This window comes from Aspergillus pseudotamarii, assembly GCF_009193445.1.
Source record: "Aspergillus pseudotamarii strain CBS 117625 unplaced genomic scaffold BDV38scaffold_2, whole genome shotgun sequence".
NCBI classification, from domain to species: Eukaryota; Fungi; Ascomycota; class Eurotiomycetes; order Eurotiales; family Aspergillaceae; genus Aspergillus; species Aspergillus pseudotamarii.
This window is the reverse complement of record NW_022475016.1, coordinates 252736-279252: the sequence shown is the minus strand read 5'-3', so window position 1 is coordinate 279252 and position 26517 is coordinate 252736. Positions and strand designations below refer to the sequence as shown.

Genomic DNA, 26517 nt, shown 5'->3' with positions numbered 1-26517 from the left:
GGAAACGGTCCTTAGAACAGAGTCGTTATAAGGGCTGATTCTTAGACAAAAGTACATAGATGTATGTACCGAATGAATGCATATTACATGACCTGGGGTTGCAGAGTCCTTGGGACTCCTCGTAATCTACGGAAGTCTTACAATTGCGGGTATGTCAACTCCACCAACGATGCGAGTTAGGGGAGGTCACTCCGGGGGGTTGACAATCTCATCCTCCCAATTCCCACCGCTTCGTTCCGTGCTCATCCGACCATGTCTATCAAGGTATCTGCCGTAGTCATCCCAAAGTTCATCGACCCCGGACCCAAACAGATTCTTCCAAAAGCCGGGACGTCCGTGGTCCAGGGTCTCGCTCTCACCAATATATCCAACCCGCAATAGCCGGTCGTTCAACATTCCAACCGCGCCTTTCCCAATCCGCACATCCTCCAGCCACTCCAGGAAGAATGCTGTATGCTGATAGCCCTGATCCCATTTCTCAGCTCTCTCCTGGGCAGACGCCGGCCGTTTCCAGTGCGGCGGCACGAAGCCCGCTTTGAGACGCACAAAATCCGCGATGCCCTCGATCAGGCCCCCGGGCGGACGTGGCACAGAGGCATTGTCCTGGCGGGGTGCCGTATGCTGGTAGCAGTGAACCAGCTCATGGGTGAGAACGCCGACTATCTCGGCTCTTGGATCGGGCAGCTTCATGGCGGTAAGGATATACTGGAGAGACAGGTGAATCTCCTTGTGGTCATCGTCCAGCTCCATCCCGGTCGTGTAGGCTACACCGCCAATGTCACGGAGAAAGAAGGTTACGGATCGGGTTGGCGGAATGGAGGGTGTGAAGGTTGGGGTTGGGGTCTTGGCTGTGGTGACGGCGTGCGATTCATCTTGCGGATGGGGTGGGGTGTAGAGGTGGTCGATAATATCAGCTAGGGCTTTATCGATAGTAGATGCAATGTCAGGGACGAGGAGTAAGAAGGCATTAGAGCCGGAGTGACGTAGATCGTTGATCTGGAGACGAAGCTTGGGTTTCGGGGGCCCAGTGGACCGTTTGTTTGGACTAGGGTCGACTGGGGAGATGGCGGTGGGGAGAGAGTCGACAGGTGACATCTTTTGAATTTAATCCCCCGTACAATAATCGAATTAAATGAGTAAGGGGGACGCGGAAAAATGTAGGTCCTGCGTCAAGATATCCCCACCGGAGTCTGTAGGCGCAAAATATACTTCGACTGGAATGTTCGTACAACGGAGTATAAATCCACTACTTATTGTGACTTAGTAGGAGTAAGTTAAGTACTACATCCATGTTGCATGCGCCCGAACTGTCCACAAGACCTGATTCGGTGCTTCTTCAACCGAGTCAGCCAATCGATCTATTCCAATTGCCCCTTGATGGATCCCCCCCCCCCATATTAAGTACTAGAGGTGTAGGGTACGGAGTAAGTACAAGTATTGTTGTACGTCCTACGGACTATGTCAGGTATGGCACCTTTTGTTGCGGCTCTTTCTTAACATGACGCATGGTAGGGATTTGGTCCAAGTGCCCACGCCGACCGGCGATCGTGTGGAGAAGCCAGACGGACCTGGATTAGGTCAATAATGATTGGATCGTATGTCATTTAGATTTATTGAGATTTATTGAGATTTATTGTGGATTTAAAAACTGGAAAATAAAAAAAGAATATTGTAAGGTGTAAAACTAAGAACAATTATTTCACTAGGTTTGGGACATCCGGACTCCTGCGGAGTATTATTGTAACGTAACGCGCGGTGGAAAATATATACACTGAATGTAAACACAAAAAGAAACAAATCAATACATATAGAACTGTGCAAATTCTACTGCAGTAAAGTATTTCCAATTTTAGGTATTTAGATATAAGCATAATGCGATCTTATCATTCTTCTTTCGGTTTTACCTTAACAACATTTCTATACAGTGCAATCAAGATACTACTAGTAGTAGTATCCTTGGTTCAAAAGTTGTTGGGCTGCGAAGACCTTAGGCGCATTCGATCCCCTCCCCCCACTGACTTGCGGTTTCCGTGGCCAATGTTGCCGGTAAACAAAGCGGAAAAAAAAAAGATTCAGGGAACCAACGACCCGACTCGGCTTCTTCCACTCCCTTCACTCTGTCGCACGTCAACACGTCAATTTCACCGAAAGAACTTCGTACACTTCGGTTTGATTAAAATTTACTAAAATTGCTCCCATCATCTAAAGAGTGTGGAGTTCGAAGCGCTTATCGGCGCGTCTATTCGCTTATCGCTCCTTCCGTTGCAAACCCCCCCGTCGCTGCAGACCATCCTCGGAAGTGTCGTCGTCAGGATAGTAGCTTCCTCACCATCATCCTCCTCAACTCGCAACTCGCACCCCCTTCAACCCCCATCGCAACGGCCATAATCAAGGTATGTATGAGCTCCTTCCTCATCGCTGTCTTCTGGATTGTTTGGCTTAGGATGTCTCTCCTTCTCCCCCGTCGTCTTTGTAACCATAACCATTCACACTCACATTCACATTCACGATCGCACACTTGCTTTTGGCGTACCTGCATCTACATTTCAGCTTATGCTAATCATTCAAAATGGGTTTTTACAGCCTCACCTCTTTTGTGACCGAGCTCACACTCTGCATTTGGGTTTTGACCCTCTACTTCGCCTTCCCCCTTTACTTCTCCATCCAGCTTGGATGCCAACCTGTCTCAACACTCAAGTTTATCTTGATCCTTTATGTGAAGACTATCAGACGTCTCCTCGTTTACTCCGACCTTGTCCTTCTATATGTCATCCGAGTTGTCTGTCGGATTGAACATTTTCTCGCACCCAACATGGAAGGAAAAGCTACAGAGCTACTGGCGGTCCTGAAGAACAATAACCTTGCGATTGATGTCAAGGTCAGCCACCTGCTGGGCATCAAATCTGATATCAAACAGAAAAATGTTCCCGATAATGCAGTGGATTTGATCTTCGAGAGCCTACGGCTGGCGATCACATCTCACCACGCCGCCCTCTACGCAGCCGGTTTCTCTACGCTTGGACACTTCCTGAAGCGGCTGTTCATACAGGACCAGGCTCATGTCGTCTCCGCTTATGCCCGTCACTTTTGCCCTGTACTTCTAGAGCGCCTGGGAGACCACAAAGAGCGTGTCCGCACCCAAGCTGCTCAAATATTTACCGATTTATGGCCAGCTGCCAGCGCTGATGTAGAGCACTATGTACTCGAAGTAGCCTTGACGGGGAAAAACCCCAAGGCCAAAGAGACAAGCCTGATATGGCTATCTAATGTAGGTTAATTCTCTTCTACTGTTGCATCTTTTACTTACCCGGCGTTCGCAGATGTCGAGAAATCACGGTCTCCTTTTCCGATCATATGTGCCGAGCGTGGTTTCATGCTTAGAAGATGCAGATAGTTTCGTGAGACACACTGCCAAATCGACTGTAGTCGAACTATTTCAGTATGATCTCGCCTGGGGTTAAGTGTTTTGTTTAGGATCAATTGTGTGGCTAACAAAGGGCTTAGGGGTGCGCCTGCACGGGCCAAAGCAGACCTGACCAAAGAAATGACTGCTCAGAACGTTCGTCAATCGATCATGAATGCAGTTTATGCAAATATCGGACTTGAAGACCACTCTTCCACCGCTCGCCCGCGCTCACGAGTAGAGCCTCGGTATACCCCCTGCACGGATGCTCATCCTCTACGTGCCGCCTCTCGAGCAGAGCTCGGACACCAGCAGTCTACTACTATGATCTCCTCAGCCCCCCTAAGACCCTCTAAAGAAGGTGAGTTTGCTTTACTTCCCTCTGCATTGATAACCATGCCGTTCTAATTCTTGCCAGCCACACCAGTGGTTGTGGAACCGGAACCGATCAAAAGCCGCCCTGGCTCATCAAAGAGCGAACGGGAACGGACGACAGCTGCGGCTCCTGAGGCAGAAAACGCATCACATATGGAACCTGCCCAACCGAGCACCCAGGATGGTGAAATTCCTAAGCCGCTTCATGCCGAAACGCCGAGGCACGTCGAAGATCTCTTCCGCGTGATGTCTCCTGCTTTCGAGGGTCGCGAGTCCGAGGACAATTGGAAACACCGTGAAAAATACATTATTTCTCTCCGCCGACTTACCTACGGCAACGCACCCCAGGATTTTCCTCAGCCATTCTTTACCGGGGTTAAGTCGAATCTCGATGGCATTTTCAAAGCAGTCAACTCCCTTCGCACCACTTTGTCCACCAATGGGTGCCTCTTGATACAGGATCTAGCCAAGATCGGCGGATCCAGAATGGACCCGATGGTTGAGGTCATTATGCAGAACCTGATCAAGCTTTGTGGCGGGATGAAAAAGATCAGTGCTCAAAACGGTAATGTCACCGTCAACGACGTCCTGGCCAATGTGACTTACACTCCACGCCTCCTGCAACATGTGGCGAGCGCATGCCAGGACAAGAACGTTCAGTTACGTCTGTCTGCTGCGGGGTGGCTTAAAACCTTGCTCAACAAGCAAAGCCACCACAAGAGTTCGCTTGAGCACGGTGGCGGCTTAGCACTTCTTGAGAAGTCCCTAAAGAGGGGACTTACCGATGCTAATCCAGGCATAAGAGAAGCGATGAGGGGCGCCTTCTGGACTTTCTATCGGATGTGGCCCACAAGGGGCAACAAGTGAGTTATTTCTTTTCATTTCTGGATGAATGGTTTGATAACACCTCACAGCATTCTATCCGATCTCGACAACAAGACCCGCCACCTACTCGAAAAAGATCCGGCGAATCCAAACCGTGATCAACTAAGTTCCTTGTCAAGCGACAGTCTCACCGTGCCTAGTCGCTCCGCCTTGAAAGAGGCCATTGCAGCACACAAAAAAGCTCGTCTTGCACCAGCCAAGACTTTACCTCCACGACCGGAATCGGCCCAGTCGTCGTTTGGTGAAACGAAGACATCTGATCACTCGGCGAAGTCTACTGGGCGCACCGCTCGGGCACCTCTTTCTTCACTTTCTTCTGCGCCTGTGCGACCTGGTGCTAAACCTCGCCGACCCGAATTGGCACGCCCCGCGACTGCCGATCCATATTCTTCTCGCAAAACCGCCGCCACAGAACGCGCTCACATTGACAGCTCGCCAAGACCTAAGAGGGTAGGAAACTTGGGGCAGGCGGCTAGCTCAACTAAGAGCAAGCCCAAGAAACTCGATATTCCCATGACGATGGCCGTCGACCCAGTTGCACCTAACGCGAGCAACGAAAATGGGACCCAGATGACTAGTAAGGTTAGAAAGCGTTCCAGCTTGTCTGAACAATTCGCTGCGATCAAGAGAGGTATTCGGGCCAGAACATCCCCCAAAACGACACCCAAAACAACTCCCGAAACATCGCCCGACACATCTCCCAAAATATCCCCCCAAACACCCCACAATGAACCAGATGATTGCGATATAAATGCCCTGGGCGAATTATCTATCAATAAACCAGATCTTCCCGATGAAATCGCCCTGGGCGAATCATCCAACAATGAACCAGATCGTCACCATGAATATGTACCGAGCGAAATATCTATCAATGAACTAGATCGTGGCGATGAAGATGCACCGAGCGTATCACCTATTAGTGGACCAGATCATCACCATGAAAATGCCCTGGGTGAATTATCTATTAATAGACTAGATCGTCGCGATGAAAATGCGCTGAGCAAATCACCTGTTAGTGAACCAGAACGTCGCGATGAAACTGCCTTGGGCGAATTATCTATCAATAAACTAGATCGTCGCGAAAATGTACCGAGCAAATCACCTGTTAGTGAACCAGAACGTCGCGACGAAAAAACGATTGACTCTGTTGAAACTACATCTCAACCCCACCGACGTGTCGAAGAATCCGAGCCTTTTTACGCGCGCTTAAAGGTCCGCAGTCGCCTGAGCAACAAACGAAGGAACATCAGTCCACATTCAGAACAACTAGAGAATGCAAAAGAGATGGTCCGGGTTGCGGGTCAACGAATCCGCTCCAGGTCATTCGACCTATTTGCATACCGAAAACTGCAGGACCTTATTCATTATCATGGAGAGAAACTCTTCACTCGGCCAGTGTTTGATGATTTGCTCGACGGACTGTTGGTGGAGCTGCGCAAAGAACCGAGCCCAGATAGAAAACACAATGGTGACTACGCAGACGTGAAGACCCAGGTCGTTGGGACACTTCGACTGTTGGAAAAGAGCTGCCCGAACTTCTTTGTGATTGATTATGACGCGATAGACGCCGTCTTTCACGCGAGAAGATACTTCGAAACCAACTCTTGGATTGTTCAAGAACTCCAGCAAACAGTGTTGGAGTGGTTCCGTCACTGCGAGCCATCAGGGCTCGAAGGCATGCTGGATACACTTGTCCAATATGTACAACGTGAGACGCGGGACGGGCCGGGATATCGGTCCATCCTTATGGCCCTCTCTCTACTCACTGACCTGATTGGGGATGCAAACAAGAGGGGGACTTGGTTCTCGCATCAGATCTTGGAGCAGGTTGGGACAATAGCAGCAAGGGACATCCTAGCCGAAGACACCGACATAAGAAAGAAGTCTATCGAACTCTGTGTCCAACTATATGCGATGTCTTCTAACCTGTATCAAGACAAGGGGGTATCTTTCTGGAGGCTGGTGAAAGCTCCCGAGGGGGGCACCCGGCAATTGATAATGTACTACATAGCCAGGCAGTAGGCTCTGTATTCCAATAGCTGTATTAATCAAATCAAAATAATTTCTTCACAGGAGCTACCTATATGCGATTACTTCGTTCTTGTTAGTGTCGTACATCTACTATGATATAATCAATAATCAGACAAGTACCCCGAAAGAGCCCTTGACTGGGAAATCCAAATATTCGACGGTGACGAGAGCAGCGACGTCCGACTGGAATGATAATCTAGGATAGCGGGCGAGTATTCACTAGTCAGCATGTCCTCGCTTATCACATTTGATACCATCGATGCCCTTGACAGTTCCTGAAGAACAGTCTCCTCACGATCCAACAGCATTGGCTGCGATGATCGATTACTCGGCTGGGTGTCTTCGAATGCAGGCACCTGATCAACGCCCGTCTTCTTCCCGTTGATTGTTATCTCCAGGCCATCAATAGTCCCGATTTCCGATAACGTTTCGTTCTTTCGGAATCCCCGACGAAAGAGCGGGCCCTCCCCGCGGGACACTTGGTTATCGGGTTTATCCAACCTCCTTCGATCCGCTTCTGTTAGTTTCCGTCTTTTGCCAAATTGTGCCAGCTCTTCCAGTGGCGGGAAGGTCATTTTTAATGGACGCGCAGCCGAGACAGCGGCCCAGTCTGTCTTTGCCAAAAGTTGACGTTTGATACGCTCTAGACGAGTGGATTCTTTCGAGGATTGATGGTTTGGTGATAAAGATGCTAAGGTCGTGGGGGACTAGATAGGAAGCATTATATTGGTTCAATGCTGTTACAAGTTTCGACAGATGTAACCTTACCTGCTTCTGATGACTGGTTTGGTTGTCCTTGTCGTTGGGTGTATGCTTATCAGAATCTGGAACCTTGGTTTGTGTAAACTTGTGAAATAGAGTCACTTGTTGTGAACCTTGGGTTGGTTTTCTAATGCCTTGTTTTTTGTGTTTGTGCTTGGGGGGGTTGGCGGTGGAGTGCCGGTGGAGACGACCTCCTGTCCAGTTCATGGTTTCCTGGTTTTGATTGGGGCATGGTATGATTGATGCTGTAGAGGGGGGGGTGTCTTTCTGTAAAGAGATGAATGTGTGGAAGTGGTGGAAGAAGTATAATAGTACATTCATTCTATCATGTGATTGCTGGAGAACATTGATTGGCCTATGGTTTGGTCACGAGGCCGACTACTCTGTGGTAGTCCTGGCGGTAGTAGTAATACTCTTTCTACAGCTATTTCGTGCTTGTGTTCTGCGAGACACTATCTACCACATTGCTATGATATGCATACTACAACTGAAAAAGCATCTCACGGACTTGCTTTCCATGGACTGATTGGGTTTTGTATTCGTGGTTAAGCAGATCTGCTCGTCAAGTATGTACTAATTAGTTATTTCTGTGTGATGTAGACATGCGATGAGTGAAAGCAGCTATGGGTGCCATCGATACTCATGATATAACCTAGATTAAGTGGATAGAGGACAAAAGCTGGGCACTTAGTGCATCCCTCCCATGGCTGTTTATATGGATATGTTTAAATACGTATAACATATACTACCCAACGCCGTCTACCTACTACGTGGTTCTGTTTGTATATCTGTAAGTTACTCCCCGGACAAATGCTCAAAATATGACCAGAAAGTGGAATGTTAACTGTTGGTCAGAATGTGTCCGGGTGGTAGTAACCATGCGCTTTATATCTATCAAGCATCAGGCGCATAAAAATAATCAAAGAGCCGACGTCGCTGAATCTACTGTAGCACTCGCTTCTTATGAGGATAAATATATTCGGTGGTTCTTATAGAAAGCGTTAGACTGAAAGATGAATCTATATGGTATACGTCTTCATGGCCTAATGGCAATTATTCCTTATATATGCATATATATATATATATATATATCATATTATGGACTGTGTGTCAACTTGATTTGGTATTACCGCTTTATCACTGAATACCCGGTCATTCAATTGAACGGAAGTGCATGATATTTTCTATCGCCCATAATGGACCGAGCTCAGGTGGCAATCAGTGGCGAGGGTAATACTCTCAGCTTGTTGCGCAGCGAAGCAAGCATTATAAAACGATACGAACGAGGGTCGTGATCCACTCAAAGAGAAATGTTCAAAAGCTCCTTCAATTTGGAGTATGGCAATACACAAGATGTGATTGATGACTGTCGATATACAGGAGACCTCTGTCCTATCCATGAGAACAACTGTGCTTGAGTTTGCATGGTTCATGGGGGCTTGTCTAGGGCTCAAGGATAACTCTTGTGAAAATTATTGAGTATTATGTGTCTTATAGATTAAATATATACTAAACAAAATAACTACCAGCGTGGATAGTGTAGCGGTTATCATCCTTGCCTTCCAAGCAAGGGACCCGGGTTCGACTCCCGGCCCACGCAGCTTTTTTGCTCATTGATTTTTCATGATTCCTTTCCTTTATTAACTTAACACCAAAACTTCTGGGGTTCACGAAGTATTGCGCTAAAACAACTCTGAATGTATAGCCAATGGATGCAGGATAATTGTATATCACTCTGCTATCTGGCAATAGCCCTAACAACGCTGTACTAGCTGCAACATTATCGACACTCCTTATCGCCTATTAAGAGAGAAGGCTCTCATTGTACCCGTCTGGAAACTTTCTAGACAATAGATACAGTCTCCAAGGGTTGATTTGTACTTATGGCACTGCATGGAACATGTCGGTATAATAAGTTCTAGACATCTTGTCTACTCCTTAGCTAGTAGTTGACAAACAGCGCATGATACACACAGCCAATGGCTTCGGTCCAACTAGCAACATTGTTAAAAGCAGGGCTGATACATTGTTGAGCTGTATACTGAACACACTACATATGCCGTTACTCCTAATCAAAAATATAGGAACTGATTAATATGGTGCTCCTTTCAGACGGCATCGTCCGACCGCCGCACCTGCGTTGTACGATAGTTGGTATCCACCTTGGTAGTAGATAGCAAGTGATGGATTGTCTATTGGATTCCAAGAGCCTACCTATCCTTTTTAACACAGCTTGACTCAACAGTAAAAAAGAAGGGCAAATAATAGATTAAAGGCAAAAAAGATGCGTGGGCCGGGAGTCGAACCCGGGTCCCTTGCTTGGAAGGCAAGGATGATAACCGCTACACTATCCACGCTACTTGTTGAAAAATATTATAATACTTTGCCTCACAACACCATAAATTAATATATACACTAGCTATACTTCCAACATTAACATAGTAGGATGTACGATATTTGGTGCTGTTTGAGTTCCTTTTGCATAAATTTCCCTTCTGAGCTTATTTTCCACTAATAATACAAGCTCTCCTCGCTGTGAGCACTTTTACACTTGTTTACGATACCTGAATATTCGATCGACAGTAATACTTAGGAACTCAAAAGATGCGCCGCCAGCAAGGAACCCGAGCTATCTGCTTACAAGAACGGCCCTTACTTTGCTGCATTGGATACCATTCACAGGGCTTCTGAAAAATAAGTAGGAGGTATTTAAGCACTGCATGCCTTCTGGTAGCTGTGGCTATATACATATCTCATGGGTAGTGTTTAAATAGCTACAGGAAGGGGTTTATGTTTGACGGTTGAGGCTCATAGACACACTATCATGCTGTAAATGATCAGAGACAAAAAGATCAAGATGTACTCCGTCAGATAGCATATCTGCGAGAGATACATGGAGCCCGCTTGGCCTGCAGTGGCCTAAAGACCTTAAATTTAGTTCGCCGTCGCCCGAGACCACGATGGGAGTAGTGTACAGCACCTAGCCATGGAAAGACGGTAGCGGCACGGCCCGGACGATGACCCGAATGGTCCCTAGCCAGCGGCCTGCCACGCGACTTCTTCCGAGTAGGGCTCGGGCTGCCATGTGGAGATGCAAACAGTGCAAAGCACCTACAGTCACATGACCGCTCGCTTGGACTATTTCACGCACGCTGAACCTCCCCTGTTCTTTTCCTTCCGACATATTTTCTTTCAACACCAACGCCAACACCAACACCAACACCAGGTCTTTACGCCGGGTCTGGATTGCGTCTGCCTTGATGTTGGCAGAGCTATGACACCCTGGCTGAGACAATGTGAGAGGTCCGGTTCAATAATTGATCATTATTCGGTCTCCTGAAAATTAAAAATTAATAAAAATAAAAATAGGTGAGCAATTATTTTTTTCTCCTTTTTTATTTCTCGAATTATTTGATACGACGGCGGAGGCTTGGAAACCTCGTTTCCCCCTTTTTCCTTTAATGATGATCACCATTTTTTATAAGCATAGTTCACCTGAGGTCTTCGGACCGTTGAACGACAACCTTATATCATCTTTCACCTTTGTCTGATATTGTCTCTGCCTGTCATTGCATTCTTACTTTCATTGTTATCCATCTAAGTTTGAACCTCATGACTGACTGGAAGTCTATAGAAGATAGTAGACGACCAATATGATACGTTCCATTTCGGGGACAAAAAATTAAAAAAGATTATCTCCATGACTAGGCTACATCCTAAAACGATCAAATAAATTTATTCATTTCTCATAAGGTTCCCGATGGCCCCGATTATTATCTTCTGGTAGACGCATTGCTGCCCAACGTGGGCTTGATGGGGCAGCCCATTGGCGAACCCACTGGTAGTCGAAGTGTAAAGAAGGTAATGGCTAGCAGTGACACATTGTATGTGTGCGAAATAAGCAAAGAAAGAGCAAACGATCATGGCAAGCCCCTTTTTCACTGTGTTGTCATGAAACAGGAACCCCTCTCCCTGTCATCCGACGTACTTTCGTTCTCATCCAGTCCGGAAGTGAAGCATATTGGCACAGACGCGCTGCAAGATGAAGTCGCAAAGTGTCAGACAGGGTGAATGGAGGGGTTTATTGGTATCGCAACCCCTCCTCTCCGCCGTGACATGCAGGTGAGCAACATCTCTTCCATGTTCCCCGATGAGATGGAGGGGTTTGACGTGGTAGGGCTCACAACCAAACGATGGGAGGCAGTCAAGTGCAACTTTCACGAGGAAGAAGTGGAGCCCCAATAGGGGAGTCGTAAAACAAGATGGGAAGGGAGTGGGGGAGGGGGATGATAGGCGTAGAAGACGCGAGATATGCCTGCAGGATTGGGTTCTGGCGAACGCCTTTTTTAGTCGCGGGAGGGAGATTCACCTCCAATGATGCAATGGACGGGATGAGGACCCCTTTTTAAGGCCAATAAACGAACGGGCCGAAGTGGGACCCGCTTCACCGCCAGATTGGGCAAGTACCGTTAATGGACCACGGGAAAGAGGATCCTTCGTCCCGCTGCCACGTCAAGCCTCCGTTATTGGCCGACTCAACACCGTCGCATGTTGCACCACCATCACCGCCATGTCGCGCAGCACCAAATCATCGCCCGCCATCCGCCCAGTGAGGCGCCGCTACTGCTGCAGAATGCGAGTCCGTCACGCCGCTCGGACGCTGCGAATCCACCCCACGCTTGCCATTTTCCTCCTTCCAAAGCATCTAAAAAGCCGTCGTTTCCCCCCCTCCTGATCCAATTCTTTCTCGATCTCTTCTAATCCTACTTCAGACATCAATCAGTTTCCCAAACAAAAGAAAACATTTCCAGGACAGAAACGAAAACAAGGATTCAGGAGAACCCTTAACCTTAACTTTGAATTTTTTTGTTGTTTTGACAAGAGATACCCCCCTAACGTCACTCCACTTTTCTACTTTCATACATACATACATACATACATCCGTCTCCCGTACATACAATACCTCCATTTACTCATCTCCCTCCACTATACTTTTTTCGTGCTTGATTTGTCACCAGTCAAATCAGCTGATCCCCTTTTCCATACTCCCACATCCCCATCCCACAACAACTTTACCGAAGGCTTCTTGTTGCTTTTCTTTTCTCTACTTCTCCAGTCCCACCCGTGGATCTTTAGTCTTCAGAAGAAGAAGCAGAACTTCCCTCTGGTCTACCATTCAACCCATTGGATCTCAGTCCATTCTCCAGGATAGGACTTTGCCTTGTTTGTGCTTTGTGTCTTCACTCCCAGGCTTTTTGGTCTGAGCAGTCATCGACAAATAACAGGTAGTCCCCTTGATTTTTCCTTTTGTGTTCTTGTTTTTACTTCTGCATTTCCGTTCTTTATCTCGCATCTCGACAAATCACCCTGGACAACCGACTGTGGACGACCCGTGCTATATCGTATTGCCGGATTTGCTGGATTCCTGATTTGCTTTATCTACATTGCCGTGCTGGACACTTGCCCCGTCTTCAATGACGGTAACTTGAATAATGATGACCATGGAAACCATTCTTGTCCCAGCGCCCGCTGTGAGACTGGATACATTGAGTGCTGTTTAATGTTGCACACTCAACTCCACTTGGATTCTTTTATACCGTTCCTGGACCCGTGGACTCTCTTTCTCCACCCGGAGAAGAGAATTTGGATTATATTGGCCTTGGATACCCTCCCTGGACTTGAATGAAACCACCTTGGACATGACCCATCGCCCTGAGGATTTTTTATAATGTACTACAGCTTTGACCTGCCCTGGATCGCACAATATCACAATGCCTTAATCACCCCACCCCCGGATGATTCAATGATGTTTGCTGGAATTGATAAACACCTGGAGAGATTGTCGGCACCAATGGAGACAGAACTTTCTCGCACCTGATAATGCCAAGCTTGACCTTTACTACACCTTCCTCTCGCAGGTCTTGTAGTCTTCCGGACTAATGCTCTATGGATTGTACTGGTCATCGAAATCTCTGAAGGATCACTACACGGCGTGTAGCTCGGACCTAGTATGCGTTATGGACCTCACCATGTCGGTGTGCTTTTATTGTCGCTTCTTGTCTGGCCATTGTGTGTATAGTTGCCTGGATTTTCACGTCACTTAGCCTGGACCTTAGTGATAGTATCAATGGATCATATGTTCTTTGGTTGGTACTTTCGATGATTCTCAGGCAATCGCTCAGTCAACTAACCGATTCTTCCTAGGACGTCACTCCCTCTTGGATCGCGGACATGTGCTTTTTCATTAATGTCAATGATTATATTTCATGAATGCAAAGGTTTATTTACTGACATACAGTTCTTTCCTATAGTGCTTGCTATTACTTTCCCAGCCAAGCTGGATCTCCAATATATCACAATGCCTTGCCACATCAAAAACGACCCAGAACAGGTTTCTTTGTCCCAGCCAGCGATGAAGAACATGGACCACATCTCTCAACCCAGGCATACCGAATTGATCCCAGGAATCTCAAACATGGCCTCCAGATCGATCCAGGATGATGACCTTTCAAGCCAGGACAATTTCTCTTTGTGCTCCAGTACACATCAAAGCCATGGAACTCCCCACGGACTGCCGTCATGGACTTTGGGCGATGTGGACTCACTAGACAATGGTGTCATCCCATCCACCAAGCCAGAATCTCCAGATGTACAGATGTTGTCTTTCAATTTGTCCCATCAATTGATGCCTTCCACCGTGGGCCCCGGTGATTTAATGTATCACACCGGATCTGAATACCCAGGCTTCCATGATAATGACATGGATCTCACACATTCTCAAGATTTCAGCCCATACTCCATGATGGACTTGACTGCTTATGATGATGTCTCCGGTCAAAGCGGGAACCAGTCCTGCCCTGATGATGCGCTATCTAGCCACAGCTCTCACACAGACGACAGCCACCTGGCTGCTAGCGATGCTTGGAATTCCATGGTGACAGACACCAGAAACTACCACGGATCACCACTTGAACAATTTTCTTCCAGCATGTTTCACCCCGTGCCCGTTTCACCCCCTTTGACGGAAGCGAGTAATGATGTCTCTGTTACTTCCTCATGCTCTCACCCCGGATACCCATCGTTCATGACCCACGAGGATGCCATGCTGAAGGACGTTACAACCACTCCGGTTGGAAGCCATGGTATCAACCTAGGAGACCCGTTGTTCCCCCTCACGCCGCCGCTCGCGGAACAGGACCCAAACAAGTAAGTTCCTCTTGACTCCCAATTACGTATTGATCATGTCTTGGAATGATCCTAATCTCCTTTTTTCCCTCGATAGAACCATCCGGGCTTCTAAGAATGCACGTAGACCAGCTCTCCACACCCCACCATCCCAGACCCAGGTGAAGCAGGACCCAGAGTTTTTCCCTCCCCTGTCAAAGGAGCCCGTCCGGCAAAGATCTACCAAGGAGTCCGCTGAGCTACGCAATCCCCGGGATCATCCATTCTATTCTTCGCCTACAAACAGTGATGGGAAGTATTACTGCCCTTTCGCCAACGGAGACAAGCCTTGCAACCACGCTCCCACTACCCAGAAGTGTGCTTATCAGTAAGTTTCGACACACCTCCATTACCGTTACGAGGAAATGTGGCTAATCGTGTACAGCAAATATCTGGATTCCCACTTGAAGCCATACCGTTGCAAGGTGCCTGCCTGCATGGATGCCCAGTTGCAATTTTCTTCCAATGCATGCCTCTTCCGCCACGAACGCGAAGCCCATGGATTCCATGGACATGGAGACAACCCTCACCTTTGCCTGTTTGAAGGATGCGACCGTTCAATTCCTGGATATGGATTTCCCCGTCGGTGGAACCTCTTTGACCACATGAGGCGCGTCCACGATTATGCTTCTTCTGACCGGCCCAGCTCCCCAGATGCTTCCCCAACTACCGGCCAGGCTGCTAAAAAGAAGGAAACCGTCGGACGTAAGCGTCGGGTGACTGGTGTTTCTGGAGCGCAGACCATGAAGCGCACTCGCTCCACCCAGTCCCAGACCAACCCGCTCAAAGCGGCCCAGCAGACCTCCGCCCATCACAACCAGAGACTCCAGAACGCGGAGAGGAACTACTATAACTGCCGCTCCCGACTGCTCCAGGAGCTGAGCAACATCACCCCCCAAAATTCATCGATGCACGAGAAGGTCAATGCCAGCCTCCAGGAATTGATCACTCTGGGATTGAACTACCGCCACATTGAAGCCGGCCAGGCTGCTCAGATTGCCAATGGTCTTGCTGCTTGAATGAAGCTTAAGAAGCAACAATCATGCCGACAGCTTGTTCCCTTTAGGTCACCAAGGATTGGATGATTTACCGTTTAAACATCTCATGATGTCCATCATGAGAGCCCCTTATGGATGTGTGAAAGAACTGCGGACCTGTCCGAGCTCACTTCTCCGGCCCTGTTAGATTTCCTATTTCTGTATAGAGGATCTCTTACATACCTTCCGGTTTGCCAGGAGCACACCTCCGCAGCGATGTGTCTCTGACCATCGTCCTCTCCAAGCTGCCACAGTTGACCTGGGCAGTTGATTGTCCTTTCTCATGGCGCTGCCACTTTGATTAGTAGCAGCCTAGAGATTGTCACTCTGGCGAGCTGGAGCAGGGATGCTGCAATCTGCCACAAATGCCCCCAGGCATGGCCTTTTAAACTAGTATTTCCATCGGAAATACTTGCTCTTCTCTTTTTGACATGGACGGCTTGCTGTTCCATGTAACATTCCTTCTCAGTTGGTGCTTTATTCTCAAAAAGTCAAAAATTTCTATTTGCAACACACAAAAACAAGTGAAAACACAGAAAATCAACATACATTGGTTGGGACAATGGAAGACAAAAAATAAAAAAAAGGTTCGGTGGGAATGGCTCGGTGCCTTAGGATACTTAGAATAGTTTGCATTACCCTTTCTTGTTTATATTTCTGTTTACTGTGCATTGGTTTTTGGTTTTCAACTGGATATAAAGAAAAACCCTGGATATTCTTTTTGATTCCCCTACTGATTTGTCGATGCTTTGCTTCGCCTATATTCCCCTTCTGTCTATATCAAACAAAATAGTTCAAATCAACATCAGACTACCTCATTATGATTTGCTCATCAAAAACAAAACCGCTTGATAGGAAAGCTTCCAGTCTACAAAACACAATAAGATTAGAGTTCAATAATCAGGTCAGATCATCATTCGTAAACCGTATCACAGCAATCAAACCCGATCTATACTCTATCCACGCTCATGAACACCGATACCCAAACTTTTTTCGCTTCATGAAAATCCCGTAAAGATAACCAATCAAGCAACCCCCTCTCCCGCAAAATCCGCATTCAAGAACCTCACAAATGCATCCCCAACCTGCTCCGCCCCCAGACTAGTTTTATCCCCCCCGGCCACTTTCGCCACATAAGCCCGATTCAACGTAATCCACTGCCTCCTCAACCTCTGCAACCTAGGCACCGCCAGAATCCCCCCGGCACCACCGAGCTCATCCGTCGTCGCCGTCATCGCCACATGCGCCGGTATGAACACCGCTGTCTCCACCTCCGGCACAACAATCCTAATCCCATTTGCATCATCCCCGGCCTTCGCCAACGCACCCTCCGCAGACGGATTCTCGACCACGAAACTCCGAATCGCAGATACCACCGCCGACGTCCGCTTCTCCATACTATAGAGAAGCCCCGAGTCGGTAGACGTCGGCTGCACGGTTGCAAGGTGGGGTTTGATCTTGGGGCGTTCGCGGCGGAAGGACCCCCCTCCTTTGGTTGTTGTTGAGGGCGCTATCGATGCGACGGAGGAGAGGTGTGTGTTTGTGAGTGCTGAGGTTAGGGTTGGGAGTTGGTCCGTAGTCTCGGTGGCAGCCGTTGAGGGGTGCTGGATGCCTGTTAGGGCGGTCCAGATGTCGGCGATTGGAGGTTTTTCGTCGCTCCAGGGAACCGTGAAAAGGGGTTTGTCCCATCTGCTGTGTGTGCTTGGTTCTTCGTACCGGAAGATGAGGTTCTGGAGGAGGGCGGGTGGGTAGGGCTGTTCTGGTTCTGTGGTTTTCTCGGTGGCTGTAGCTGGAGGTGTGGATTCGGATTCGGGTTTAGGTTCAGATTCCGATTGAGATTGGGATTGGCGATTAATCCGGGCCTCGTTGTTTGCGACACATTGGTCGATTGGTGTTCCGACGTGGACCTGTTGGTATCCTTGTTAGTATCTGCTCCTGGGCAGGAAATAAGGAAAGAATCAAGAAACATACAACACAACACGTCGTCCCCAACGCCTTCGCCTCACACCACAACTGATACCGATACCCCTTAATATAATTCATACCGTCAAGAATCACGAAACTATCCTTTCCCAGCATACGGCGCGCCCGCGTGTACGCCACACCGCGGGCTTCCTTCTCCGTGCGCGCATGATCATAGACTGTGCGCGGGCGATTTTCGTCATGTGTTGATACGACGTGGATTTTGTAGGGCGGTTTCTCGGCGTCGGCGAATACGGCTTCTTGGGTTTCTTGGAGGCCTGTTGCGAGTTGGTTCGCGCGGTGAGTTAGCCCCGAGCAGGGGTAACCGGTTAGGATTATGAGCTGTTGTTGGGCACGGATTTGTTAGTTTAGAGGGATTGGGGAAAAGGATATTGGGCTTGCTTACGGGCATTTTTGGGGAGTGAGTTGGTGGTTATTTTGAGGTGGTGGTGGTTTTGGAGGGGGATTTTTTTAGGGCGCTTTTTTGCGTTGCGGAGTGCGGGGCACATGTGACTTTTGTTATCGGGGAAGGCTGTTTATCGGGGATAAAAATTATACTATGTATATTAAGTACAGGCACGTGTAGAATTTAAATTTGGGTTAGAAGGTTGTTATGCTTTGGGTTGATTTATTTTCGGAGAATTATGTAGCTTATTTTTGATTTCATTGTGATGGGATCGTTTGCTGGGCATGTGTTGGTTGTTTTCTTAATACGTCGTATGCTTTTCTGCCGAGAATCTACTTGTATAAATGCGCTGCTCGATTGCTGTGTAAAGTGCTCGTCAAAGTAGTATACCTGAGAGTTAATCCCACTTGCGCAAAGGGTATGTTAGTCTGGCTCTTTCATTGAGGGTCAATTGTATAGGGTTTGAGCAGCTTGGTATAACGGCCGAGAGGAACGAAAGGAAGCGATAGGTTGTATCGCCAAGTGTCACTTGCGAGTTTGTCCGCTATGTGGCTGTTGGAGATACTAGAAATATCTAGTAAGATGGAAGCTGAGCGAGATGACTTACTGCAGATCATGAATGGATCTGGAGTAGCTAAAACGGAGAATTGGAAACGCAATTGAACGGACGACTAAGTAGATCAGGATTGTTCCTGAGCTAGACTAGTAACTGGCATGTAGTATGTAGTGGATATGCCTAGTACTATTGTGTGATTGGGCCACACAGTTTGCATTTCCATCCTTAATGTTCACTGTAGCTTTTTTTTTTTTTTTTTTTGATGAAGTAGTAGCCTCAGAGTTGGCCTATTCAATGCATTCGTGAGGTGTTGTTAATGTGCTGAGGAGTCATTACCATGTTATAGCCTCGGGTCATTCGTGGTCATAGCTGAGGTCTCAGGTAACTGTTGTACTAAGGACTTCTGTTCATGTATTAGCCAGACCGGTATGGACGACTCGGAGTGATCAGGATTTGCCTGCAGAGCATCGTAAGCTTCTCATCAGTGGCGCACGCAGACTCTCGGAGTTGACGCTCTATGCGTCAATACTTTCACATGGGTTTGTCCGAGTTCTAGAACCTCTCCAACCATAGGACGTTGCTTGGCAGGAGCTGGCGTACCATTGTATCGTAGCACGGTACAATGACTGCGTTTCATATTCAAAAATGTTGGTGGATGCATGACGATACTACTTTACTAAGTAAAGGAGTAGTGGTGATGATTGGTGGATGATGTTGCTCTCGTTTCGGTATTCATCCTCGATGGTAGACTCGTTCTCGGCTTTAGCACGGCAAAGTACCACCAACGAACACACCCATTGCCGTCCATTGACCGACTAGGTAGTATCGCAGCATCCAAAGAAAGAAACTCTCGATAACCTCCACCTTCGGCTCCTCCCCGGATCTCCTTTGCCGAGGACGGGCAAATCGGCCGATCACCAGATATCCCAGGCAGCAGCGTAAAATCACACATCGCCGGTGAAACAAGCTTCAGCCACAATTAAACTGACAAGATCCGTAGCAAATCAGATGGCACCGGTTGCTGCAAGCATACGACGCTTTATAGGGTGAAGTTCGCAAAGCCGCGTGGTTCCCGGAGTGACAGGTGAGGCTCCTTGACGCAGGAGCCAATCGGAAATGGCACGGTCAAAGTACTGTTGTCCATCATCGGACAAGCGATGATGCCCCATTCGCGCGCTGGTCCTGGCCAACTGTCATTGCTCCGTTGGACCAGGCTTCGGCAGATCAAGTGGGGACCGCTGAGTGGCTGATTGATGACGACCGGGCTTACGAGTTAGTGGGAACGTTCTGGAATACCCGTGTGTGGGTTATTGTGAAACTTGAGTATCTCCAACTCATTGTATTTTATCGTGTTTGTATTGTCTTGGGGAAGGTGTGGATTGGGTTGTTTGGGATTGTCTTGGTTCCATGGGTTGCATGGGAGGAAAGGTTTCATTGTATGTGGTTCCTTTCTTGGGGTGCTGTGTTTTCTTATGCATTGCAGTGGGTAGAACTGGATCCACCAGGTATTTATTGGTTTGTTGTATGGACTCATGGGGTTCTATTTAGAATGGCTGACGTGGGATGCTGCAGATGCACCGTCAGAACTGTAGAATGTAAAGGTAGGGAGGATTCTGTTTATAAGACAAAATAGTAAACATCTTCTATAATTAGAAGTCCTCGATGGTCTAACGGTCATGATTTCCGCTTGTCATCTCTTACGAGAACAAGCGCGGGAGACCTGGGTTCGACTCCCAGTCGGGGAGATTTCATTTTTATTTTCCGGACAGATGTTTTTTCATATAAACTTTTCCTTCTTGGGTTGTTATGGAGAGGCGGACAATTGAGAAAAGATTAACTTTGGTCCATGAGAACCACAACTGTCATCCATGGATCGTCTCTGTCAAGTGAGCACCATGGGTGAGACTGTTTTAGACTCATGTCACCCAATAGACAAATTCCCGTAACGATCATGCATGATTACGGCATTCTACATACGCAGACGAGCAAGCCATGGGGCCCTCCCAAGCGCCAAATGTGCCGTGATCGGCGAACTTAGGTTAGTCGACGCTTCAATTCTCCAATCAGCAATCACCAGGCCAACCAGCGCGAAAGGAGTGGTAGAGAATTCGCCATGACGGGCTGAACATCAGCCGCCAGGACCGATTGAATTTTCCCAAAACAGTGGGTGTCGACGAACCTTGTTGGCGGCGGACGCCGAAAACCTTCCTTTTCGCAGAATCCCTCCCATATTACAATTTCCGGACTAGGGAAAGAAGGGGTTTAGTGTCTACTTTTCGCAGTATAATTCGTGTCCTCGCAGCCAATCTCTGGACGGGTTGCGCACATGCCGGGGGGAGGCCAAGAAACGATCCACATCCCTTGTGGCTGTGGGGGTTGCGATGAAATCATGACGAGCAAGTTTCAGAGTGGCTGATTGAACGCTACTGCGTTAGGGGCACAGGTGGGTAGAGTCATTGGTTACAGAGAGATTATTTTTACCGACACTGACCCAGTCCAGGAATTTTCTAGTCGAAGCTCTCCGTACGGAGGATGTATCACGTTAGTCAGGGCTGGGACGGATGTATGCATAATTGTACCACCTTCGTTTGCAGAACTGCGGAACTCGATACAGAGTATATTCTAAGGTGGATGTTTATGCATAGAGGCCAGAAGAATGATGCCAGACACATCCCAAATGAGACAAAGAATTCCACCATTCCAGTCCGAATGGGGGGTGTGTGTGTGCCCCGTGCCTTTCGTCCTGCCAGCAAATTCGAATTGAAGGGTACAGGTGGTCCTGACTCGCATCCTTATTGCGCGAACTCCCGCGCTTCCGATGGAATGAGGCCCCCAGTGGATTGTGGTCCCATCTCCTGTTTAGCTACTCCATAGGTATTGTTCTTGATTATTTGGGGGTTTCCCCTTACCATTCGGTGTTCTCCTTCCTTCCCCGTCCATGAACAACAACTCCATAAGATAGATCATTTCTCTCACCTGCCACTACACTGTCCTACCATGTACCACCTTCTCGGAGACTTGGGTACCTCGTTCTCTATCCATGTTTCAACTGAAACCAGAACTTTTGCGATGGATTCAGTCACTATCAATCGGTTCCGTGGCGGACGGGCTGCCAGCCGCCACGTCGGCCAATGAACACCGGTCGGTTCCTCCAAGGCAACCGCCGACGTTACAGAGCGAGATCTCATAGATTAAAGCCGATAATTTTTTTCATTGTATGATCCAAGGGAAATGCGAAACAAGCCCCGGTGGTTAACCCCGCGGACCATGTCAGTCCGTAGTCACTGTCGATATAATGATGGTTTTGAGACAAGCAAATCATGCTAGAGAATCTAAAAGCATTCCTTTTTTTTTTTTTTTTTTTTTTTTTAGAAAATAAAGGAGTACCAGAAGAAAAAAAAAAGGGAACAGAAACAAGAAAATCAAAATACCAGAACGAGTGCATACACATTGAGAGACGTGGGGACCGTCCCGATACGGATCCGTACATACACCAGCCGTACTAAGATACCGATCCAGTATTGAGCCACTCACTAACAATGTGCTGAGTGAACAGTTCCACTTTCCCTCCTTTAGTCTTTTTTCCAATCGCTGCTATAATTATTTCTTAACCCCCCCAGCCCATCCCTACACCGGCATCAGACGAACTGTCTGACTCGGCTTGGGTTGGGCTGAGAATTTTTACTGGAATACTTCATACCATCATCCCTTCTCCTCCTGCTATTATTATCACTATCACTATCGCTATCGCTATCGTTATCAATCCTCCTCTGACTTTTTTTGTACATCACCACTCAATAGCCAAGAATTCCCTAATTCAGATAATCAATTGGAGCTCTTCGATCCCATCGACAAACTTTTAAAGAATGATGTTCACCTCCTCGTCCTCCTCGTCCTCTTCCGGTTCCAACAGTCCAATCTCTCAACATCCTCAGGCATATTTCCCATCTCTCCCTCGTCGGAGAGAGCCTGTAAAATGCCCTCGCTACTACTCGACTCCATTGCAATCTGATTCCCCCGAATCGACCCCCCCTCAAATGTACGGCCTGGAACAGCGGGAGCCATCGCTCTACGGGGATAGACCCTCCACGCTTCTGCGTCGATTCTCCCACGCCCTCGACGACATTAAAGAAGACTTCTCCCTCCAGCTGGACCCACGTAACACCACCGACAAGATCCGCAGCAAGCGTCGCCAGTCCACCCTGATGATGATGGACACCAGCGCCCCGGGTTCCCGCGCTGGCTCGCTCTCGGGATCGGAGAGTCCAGCTGAAGCCCCGCGTGCCCGACCCATGTCGATGATGTCGACCGACAACAGCTTCATGCCGCCGACGAGAAGATTGAGCCGGAGACTCACATTCTTCCGGAAGAACCGGCTTCGCGGCAGCCAGGCGGCGAGCATCTCGCAGCCGAATCTGATCGGATCGTCGACTCAGATTTAAACATTTTAAAACACAACATATCAACTCCCCCAACCGACTCGCAATCGATAATCACCAGTCTACACTCCTTTTGCATTCCACTGCACACACTGTTTTTTTTTTTTTTTTAATCGCATCTCGGGCTATATTACAAGCATTCAAAGCATCATTCCTTTCCATTGGGACTTCTTGCGACTGTTTGACTGCATTCTTCATCGGAGTTTCGGAAAGGCGGGCGGTACCATCCTACGATACTATTTTAATATCCGGCCAAAAGTCATTCCTTGGTAGCCTTTCCTTGTTGTTTTGTACCTATTACCTATATTCTTTCCTTAACCTTTGCATTAGCTCGGTGTTGGGTGTCTGTATATACTCCATGTCTTTTTTTTTTTTTTTTTCTTTTTGGTTATTGTTTTTATTTTCCGCTTTATCGTTTCCATCCTGCGTTGCCCTTGCATCATACATGCATATACAGGTGATATATACACACCTCGCCCAGAAGTATATAGAACCGACGTATATATCACATTTGACGAGAGAACCACCTTTGATCGCAACATTCCATCACGTAATAACCCTACATGGCAGCAGCAGTACACCAGGGGTGAACTCCTCAGGAGTCGAAACCTCCTATTTCAGAAATTAAAAGACTAGAAACTACAAATCATGAATCAGACTGAAATTACCTAAAAGGATGTCTCATATTTCCATCTCCTAAACGTCGCCCGGTAATAGTCTTAACCCACTATAACTCTAGCATGCCCCCCGAGCAACGAAATAAAATGAACACCCCCCATCTCGGAAATTAAAACCAGAAACAAAAAGGTAAAAAATCCATTTCCCAGCTCCATACCTTAATCCACTTTTTAATTTAACGGACCCTAATCCGCCCTCGTATGAACCAACAACCACCTTTTCGCCAACCTGAAGTAAACAAAGGGGGCGATAGCTGAGAGGTCCGAACTAGCTACAAGAACCCTTGGGGCCACTATTGGCGGTAGTCTACCTTAGTTGATATTCCCGGGGACCCGGTTAAGCGATTTTCACGCCTAGTAAGGCCCGATTTTCTCCTGCCTAGTAACTGTAAATCATTATTATTATTTTTTTCTTTCTGTCCTTGCCGAGTCGGGTTCGCTTTCGGGCGCCTTTTCGGGCTTAGAGGGGGCTTCTGCTTGTGCGAGGCTCTTGTCTTTGCCTATTGCCTATTGCCTATTTGCCTATTTGTATTGGAGGGTTTAATTAGTGTTTGGGGGTTGATTGTTGAGTATGGAGACACGTGGGAGGGTTCTTGGTTCTTGGTTCTTGGGTCTTTGGGGGTTTCTTTTTCTTTTTGCTTTTTTCTATTCATGCACGGGGGTTTTTTTGATGGCTGGCTGAGGCTTTGTTGGCCTTTGGGTCTGGTTCTTGGTTGACCTTTCGGTTGCACTTCGGTACATACTACTGCAAGAGTAGGTATGAACTGGAGTTCGTTGGGTGGATTTGGTCTGGTATTACTTTTGTTGTTGCCTTGTGGACTGTATGTATCTATTACAGTTACAAGAAACAAGGTACAGGTACAGGTACAGGTACAGATACAGATACAGATACATACTGAGTATCACATCATCTTATGTTAGATTTATCAGCAATAATCAATATGGTTTAATTTATGAAACAGACTTCGTGTTCTTGCCCGATATCATTAAAAGCCCTTTCCCCCAGTCAGCCAATTACAAAACAACTTGGTATAAAGAAAGTAAAGGGAAAAAAAAAAAAAACAAAGACAAACGCCAACCAGCCAGTTTCCATCCGCCCAAAAGTATAATCGCTCCAATCAGTAAGGAATAAGAGAGAAAAAAAAAAGAGGCTTTAAACAAAGAAAGAAACACCCATCTACACAAACAACCATGGGGATAAAATGAATTCCCCATACCAAAGTAATCGATTAATCAATGAAATCGGTTTGGTTGCAGTGGTAGGTGGGTAGGTACTAAAGTACTGTACCGGTCCAGATCTCCCATACTATGCATACCCGATCTAAACCAAGAGACGGGGGGATCCATCCTATAGACGTAGAGATGAGATGTTGTCCTCGATACCATCACCATCACCATCACCTAACCGTAGCCCGACCACGACCCCAGGTAGATGAACTTCGGCTATTTCCATATTCCACGTCATACAAGGCCCCGTATAAAACCCACACCTCCCGCAGTAGCGCATCGCGTCAGATCTATAGCGTTACCGCTTCCAAATCCCTCATCACAACCGACATCTGGGCGCGTTTGGCCGCCTCGGCGACAAGGCTGAAGTCCCGTAAGAATGGCGCCGTAGCGGTCGGGCCTCCCGACCCGGACACTTGGTGCGGATAGCTTTCCAGCGCGTTCTGCTGTTGGCCGTTGGTCTCCGACAATTGGGACAGTTGCTGTTGGGAATATTCGGTGGGCTGCGTGTGGGGATGGTGCGATGTTGATCGCTCGTGTATGCTGGTTGCGGAAGTTGGGATTGGTTGCTTGGACGCGAGGCTGAGCGGGTTGTGAGGCTGAGGTGAGGTGGTGAGGAGCGGTTGTTGCGTTGTGCTCATGTTGTTATTGGCGTGGGTGTTGCTGTTGCCTGCGATTTGTGCTCTAGAGTCCATTGTGGATATGATGTATGTGTGTATGGTGGCTAGTCGTTGCGTTGGGGGCGGTTAAGTTGGGATGGCTCGGTTGGTAAGTTCTATACGGGGATGTAGATATTTTTCTAAGAAGTATCGGTGAAGATATCGGAGTTTCCGCGCGGGATAAAAACCAGGTGAAGATTTTCCTGCTGTGGGCTGATCCGGTGGGGTAAGTCAGATTTGATCCAAGTGGGCGGGCTTGATAGATGGTGGTGATGGTATTGGTAGTTCGAGGGAGTAAATGGCGTGATGGAGAAAAGGAAATAAGTTGAAAAGGGAAAAGAGAAAGGGAAAATTTTTTTTTTTTAGATGAGGGTCTAAAAAAAAAAAAAAGTCGGCTTCAGTCTGTAACAACACGTGGGGCTCTTTTATCTTTATGTTTTTTTTTTCCACTGTTCTCCCTTCCTCCAGATTATGACGTTGCATGAACAGGATATTGATAAGATGATCTGGGAGTGGTGACGCCGATAGATAAAGTCTTTCGCAATGAGAACCAGATTAAGCAGCAGCCTTGCCTCTTACTTAAACCCGACGATCGGTACTTTTGAAAGGAGCAATCAAAATCAGGGGGACAAACAAAGATTAGGTCTGAGGAACTGATTGTCGATGATCGACAAACCTGGGCTTCATTCGTGATCGTCTGCCTTGATATGTACATCATCTTTGGTACCTCTGGGGGTAGGGTAGTAACTATAATATAGTAGGTAGTATTCTATAGGTAAAACGCATCACTATACTTCTCAACGTCCAATTGACGGATAATTTTAATTTGCGCATGCCGACAATTACCCGGTTCGTATCAGGCCCGTATCTCCGC

General features: G+C 47.6%; 9 protein-coding genes and 3 non-coding genes across 12 annotated transcripts; 6 read left to right on the top strand and 6 right to left on the bottom strand.

The window, feature by feature from the left end:
- Window positions 1-186: 186 nt before the first annotated feature.
- Window positions 187-1507, bottom strand: BDV38DRAFT_267209 (basic secretory family protein; the record flags this gene model as incomplete). The annotated part of the gene is made up of 2 exons (XM_032056544.1): window positions 187-1095; window positions 1475-1507. The coding sequence occupies 2 exons, from the start codon at window positions 1505-1507 to the stop codon at window positions 187-189; spliced, it is 942 nt and encodes a 313-aa protein (XP_031919272.1).
- Window positions 1508-2153: 646 nt separating this feature from the next.
- On the bottom strand, window positions 2154-2604 carry BDV38DRAFT_232953 (uncharacterized protein). Its single transcript, XM_032053101.1, has one exon. It carries the CDS (start codon window positions 2537-2539, stop codon window positions 2309-2311), a length of 231 nt encoding a protein of 76 aa, XP_031919271.1. The 5' UTR covers window positions 2540-2604; the 3' UTR covers window positions 2154-2308.
- Window positions 2570-6685, top strand: BDV38DRAFT_277233 (uncharacterized protein; the record flags this gene model as incomplete). The annotated part of the gene is made up of 5 exons (XM_032058438.1): window positions 2570-3268; window positions 3321-3439; window positions 3505-3764; window positions 3822-4641; window positions 4693-6685. The coding sequence occupies 5 exons, from the start codon at window positions 2570-2572 to the stop codon at window positions 6683-6685; spliced, it is 3891 nt and encodes a 1296-aa protein (XP_031919270.1).
- Window positions 6686-6795: 110 nt separating this feature from the next.
- On the bottom strand, window positions 6796-7663 carry BDV38DRAFT_277232 (uncharacterized protein; the record flags this gene model as incomplete). The annotated part of the gene is made up of 2 exons (XM_032058437.1): window positions 6796-7401; window positions 7463-7663. 2 exons carry the CDS (start codon window positions 7661-7663, stop codon window positions 6796-6798), a joined length of 807 nt encoding a protein of 268 aa, XP_031919269.1.
- Window positions 7664-8984: 1321 nt separating this feature from the next.
- BDV38DRAFT_t20 lies at window positions 8985-9056 on the top strand. The gene has a single exon. It is a non-coding gene; the product is annotated as a tRNA-Gly (tRNA).
- Window positions 9057-9741: 685 nt separating this feature from the next.
- BDV38DRAFT_t10 lies at window positions 9742-9813 on the bottom strand. The gene has a single exon. It is a non-coding gene; the product is annotated as a tRNA-Gly (tRNA).
- Window positions 9814-13814: 4001 nt separating this feature from the next.
- On the top strand, window positions 13815-15699 carry BDV38DRAFT_267207 (putative C2H2 finger domain protein; the record flags this gene model as incomplete). The annotated part of the gene is made up of 3 exons (XM_032056543.1): window positions 13815-14662; window positions 14739-15008; window positions 15066-15699. The coding sequence occupies 3 exons, from the start codon at window positions 13815-13817 to the stop codon at window positions 15697-15699; spliced, it is 1752 nt and encodes a 583-aa protein (XP_031919268.1).
- A 530-nt stretch (window positions 15700-16229) lies between these two features.
- On the top strand, window positions 16230-16578 carry BDV38DRAFT_232940 (uncharacterized protein). The gene has a single exon (XM_032053100.1). It carries the CDS (start codon window positions 16316-16318, stop codon window positions 16508-16510), a length of 195 nt encoding a protein of 64 aa, XP_031919267.1. The 5' UTR covers window positions 16230-16315; the 3' UTR covers window positions 16511-16578.
- Window positions 16579-16737: 159 nt separating this feature from the next.
- BDV38DRAFT_62932 (putative RNA polymerase II Elongator complex associated protein Kti12) lies at window positions 16738-18306 on the bottom strand. Its single transcript, XM_032063666.1, has 3 exons — window positions 18086-18306; window positions 17689-18021; window positions 16738-17624 (listed from the first exon to the last, which is right to left on the bottom strand). The coding sequence occupies exons 1-3, from the start codon at window positions 18089-18091 to the stop codon at window positions 16743-16745; spliced, it is 1221 nt and encodes a 406-aa protein (XP_031919266.1). The 5' UTR covers window positions 18092-18306; the 3' UTR covers window positions 16738-16742.
- A 1991-nt stretch (window positions 18307-20297) lies between these two features.
- On the top strand, window positions 20298-20386 carry BDV38DRAFT_t21. The gene has a single exon. It is a non-coding gene; the product is annotated as a tRNA-Asp (tRNA).
- Window positions 20387-22255: 1869 nt separating this feature from the next.
- On the top strand, window positions 22256-23226 carry BDV38DRAFT_232933 (uncharacterized protein). Its single transcript, XM_032053099.1, has one exon. It carries the CDS (start codon window positions 22508-22510, stop codon window positions 23081-23083), a length of 576 nt encoding a protein of 191 aa, XP_031919265.1. The 5' UTR covers window positions 22256-22507; the 3' UTR covers window positions 23084-23226.
- A 1525-nt stretch (window positions 23227-24751) lies between these two features.
- BDV38DRAFT_232932 (uncharacterized protein) lies at window positions 24752-26033 on the bottom strand. Its single transcript, XM_032053098.1, has one exon. It carries the CDS (start codon window positions 25677-25679, stop codon window positions 25275-25277), a length of 405 nt encoding a protein of 134 aa, XP_031919264.1. The 5' UTR covers window positions 25680-26033; the 3' UTR covers window positions 24752-25274.
- Between the last annotated feature and the right edge of the window lie 484 nt (window positions 26034-26517).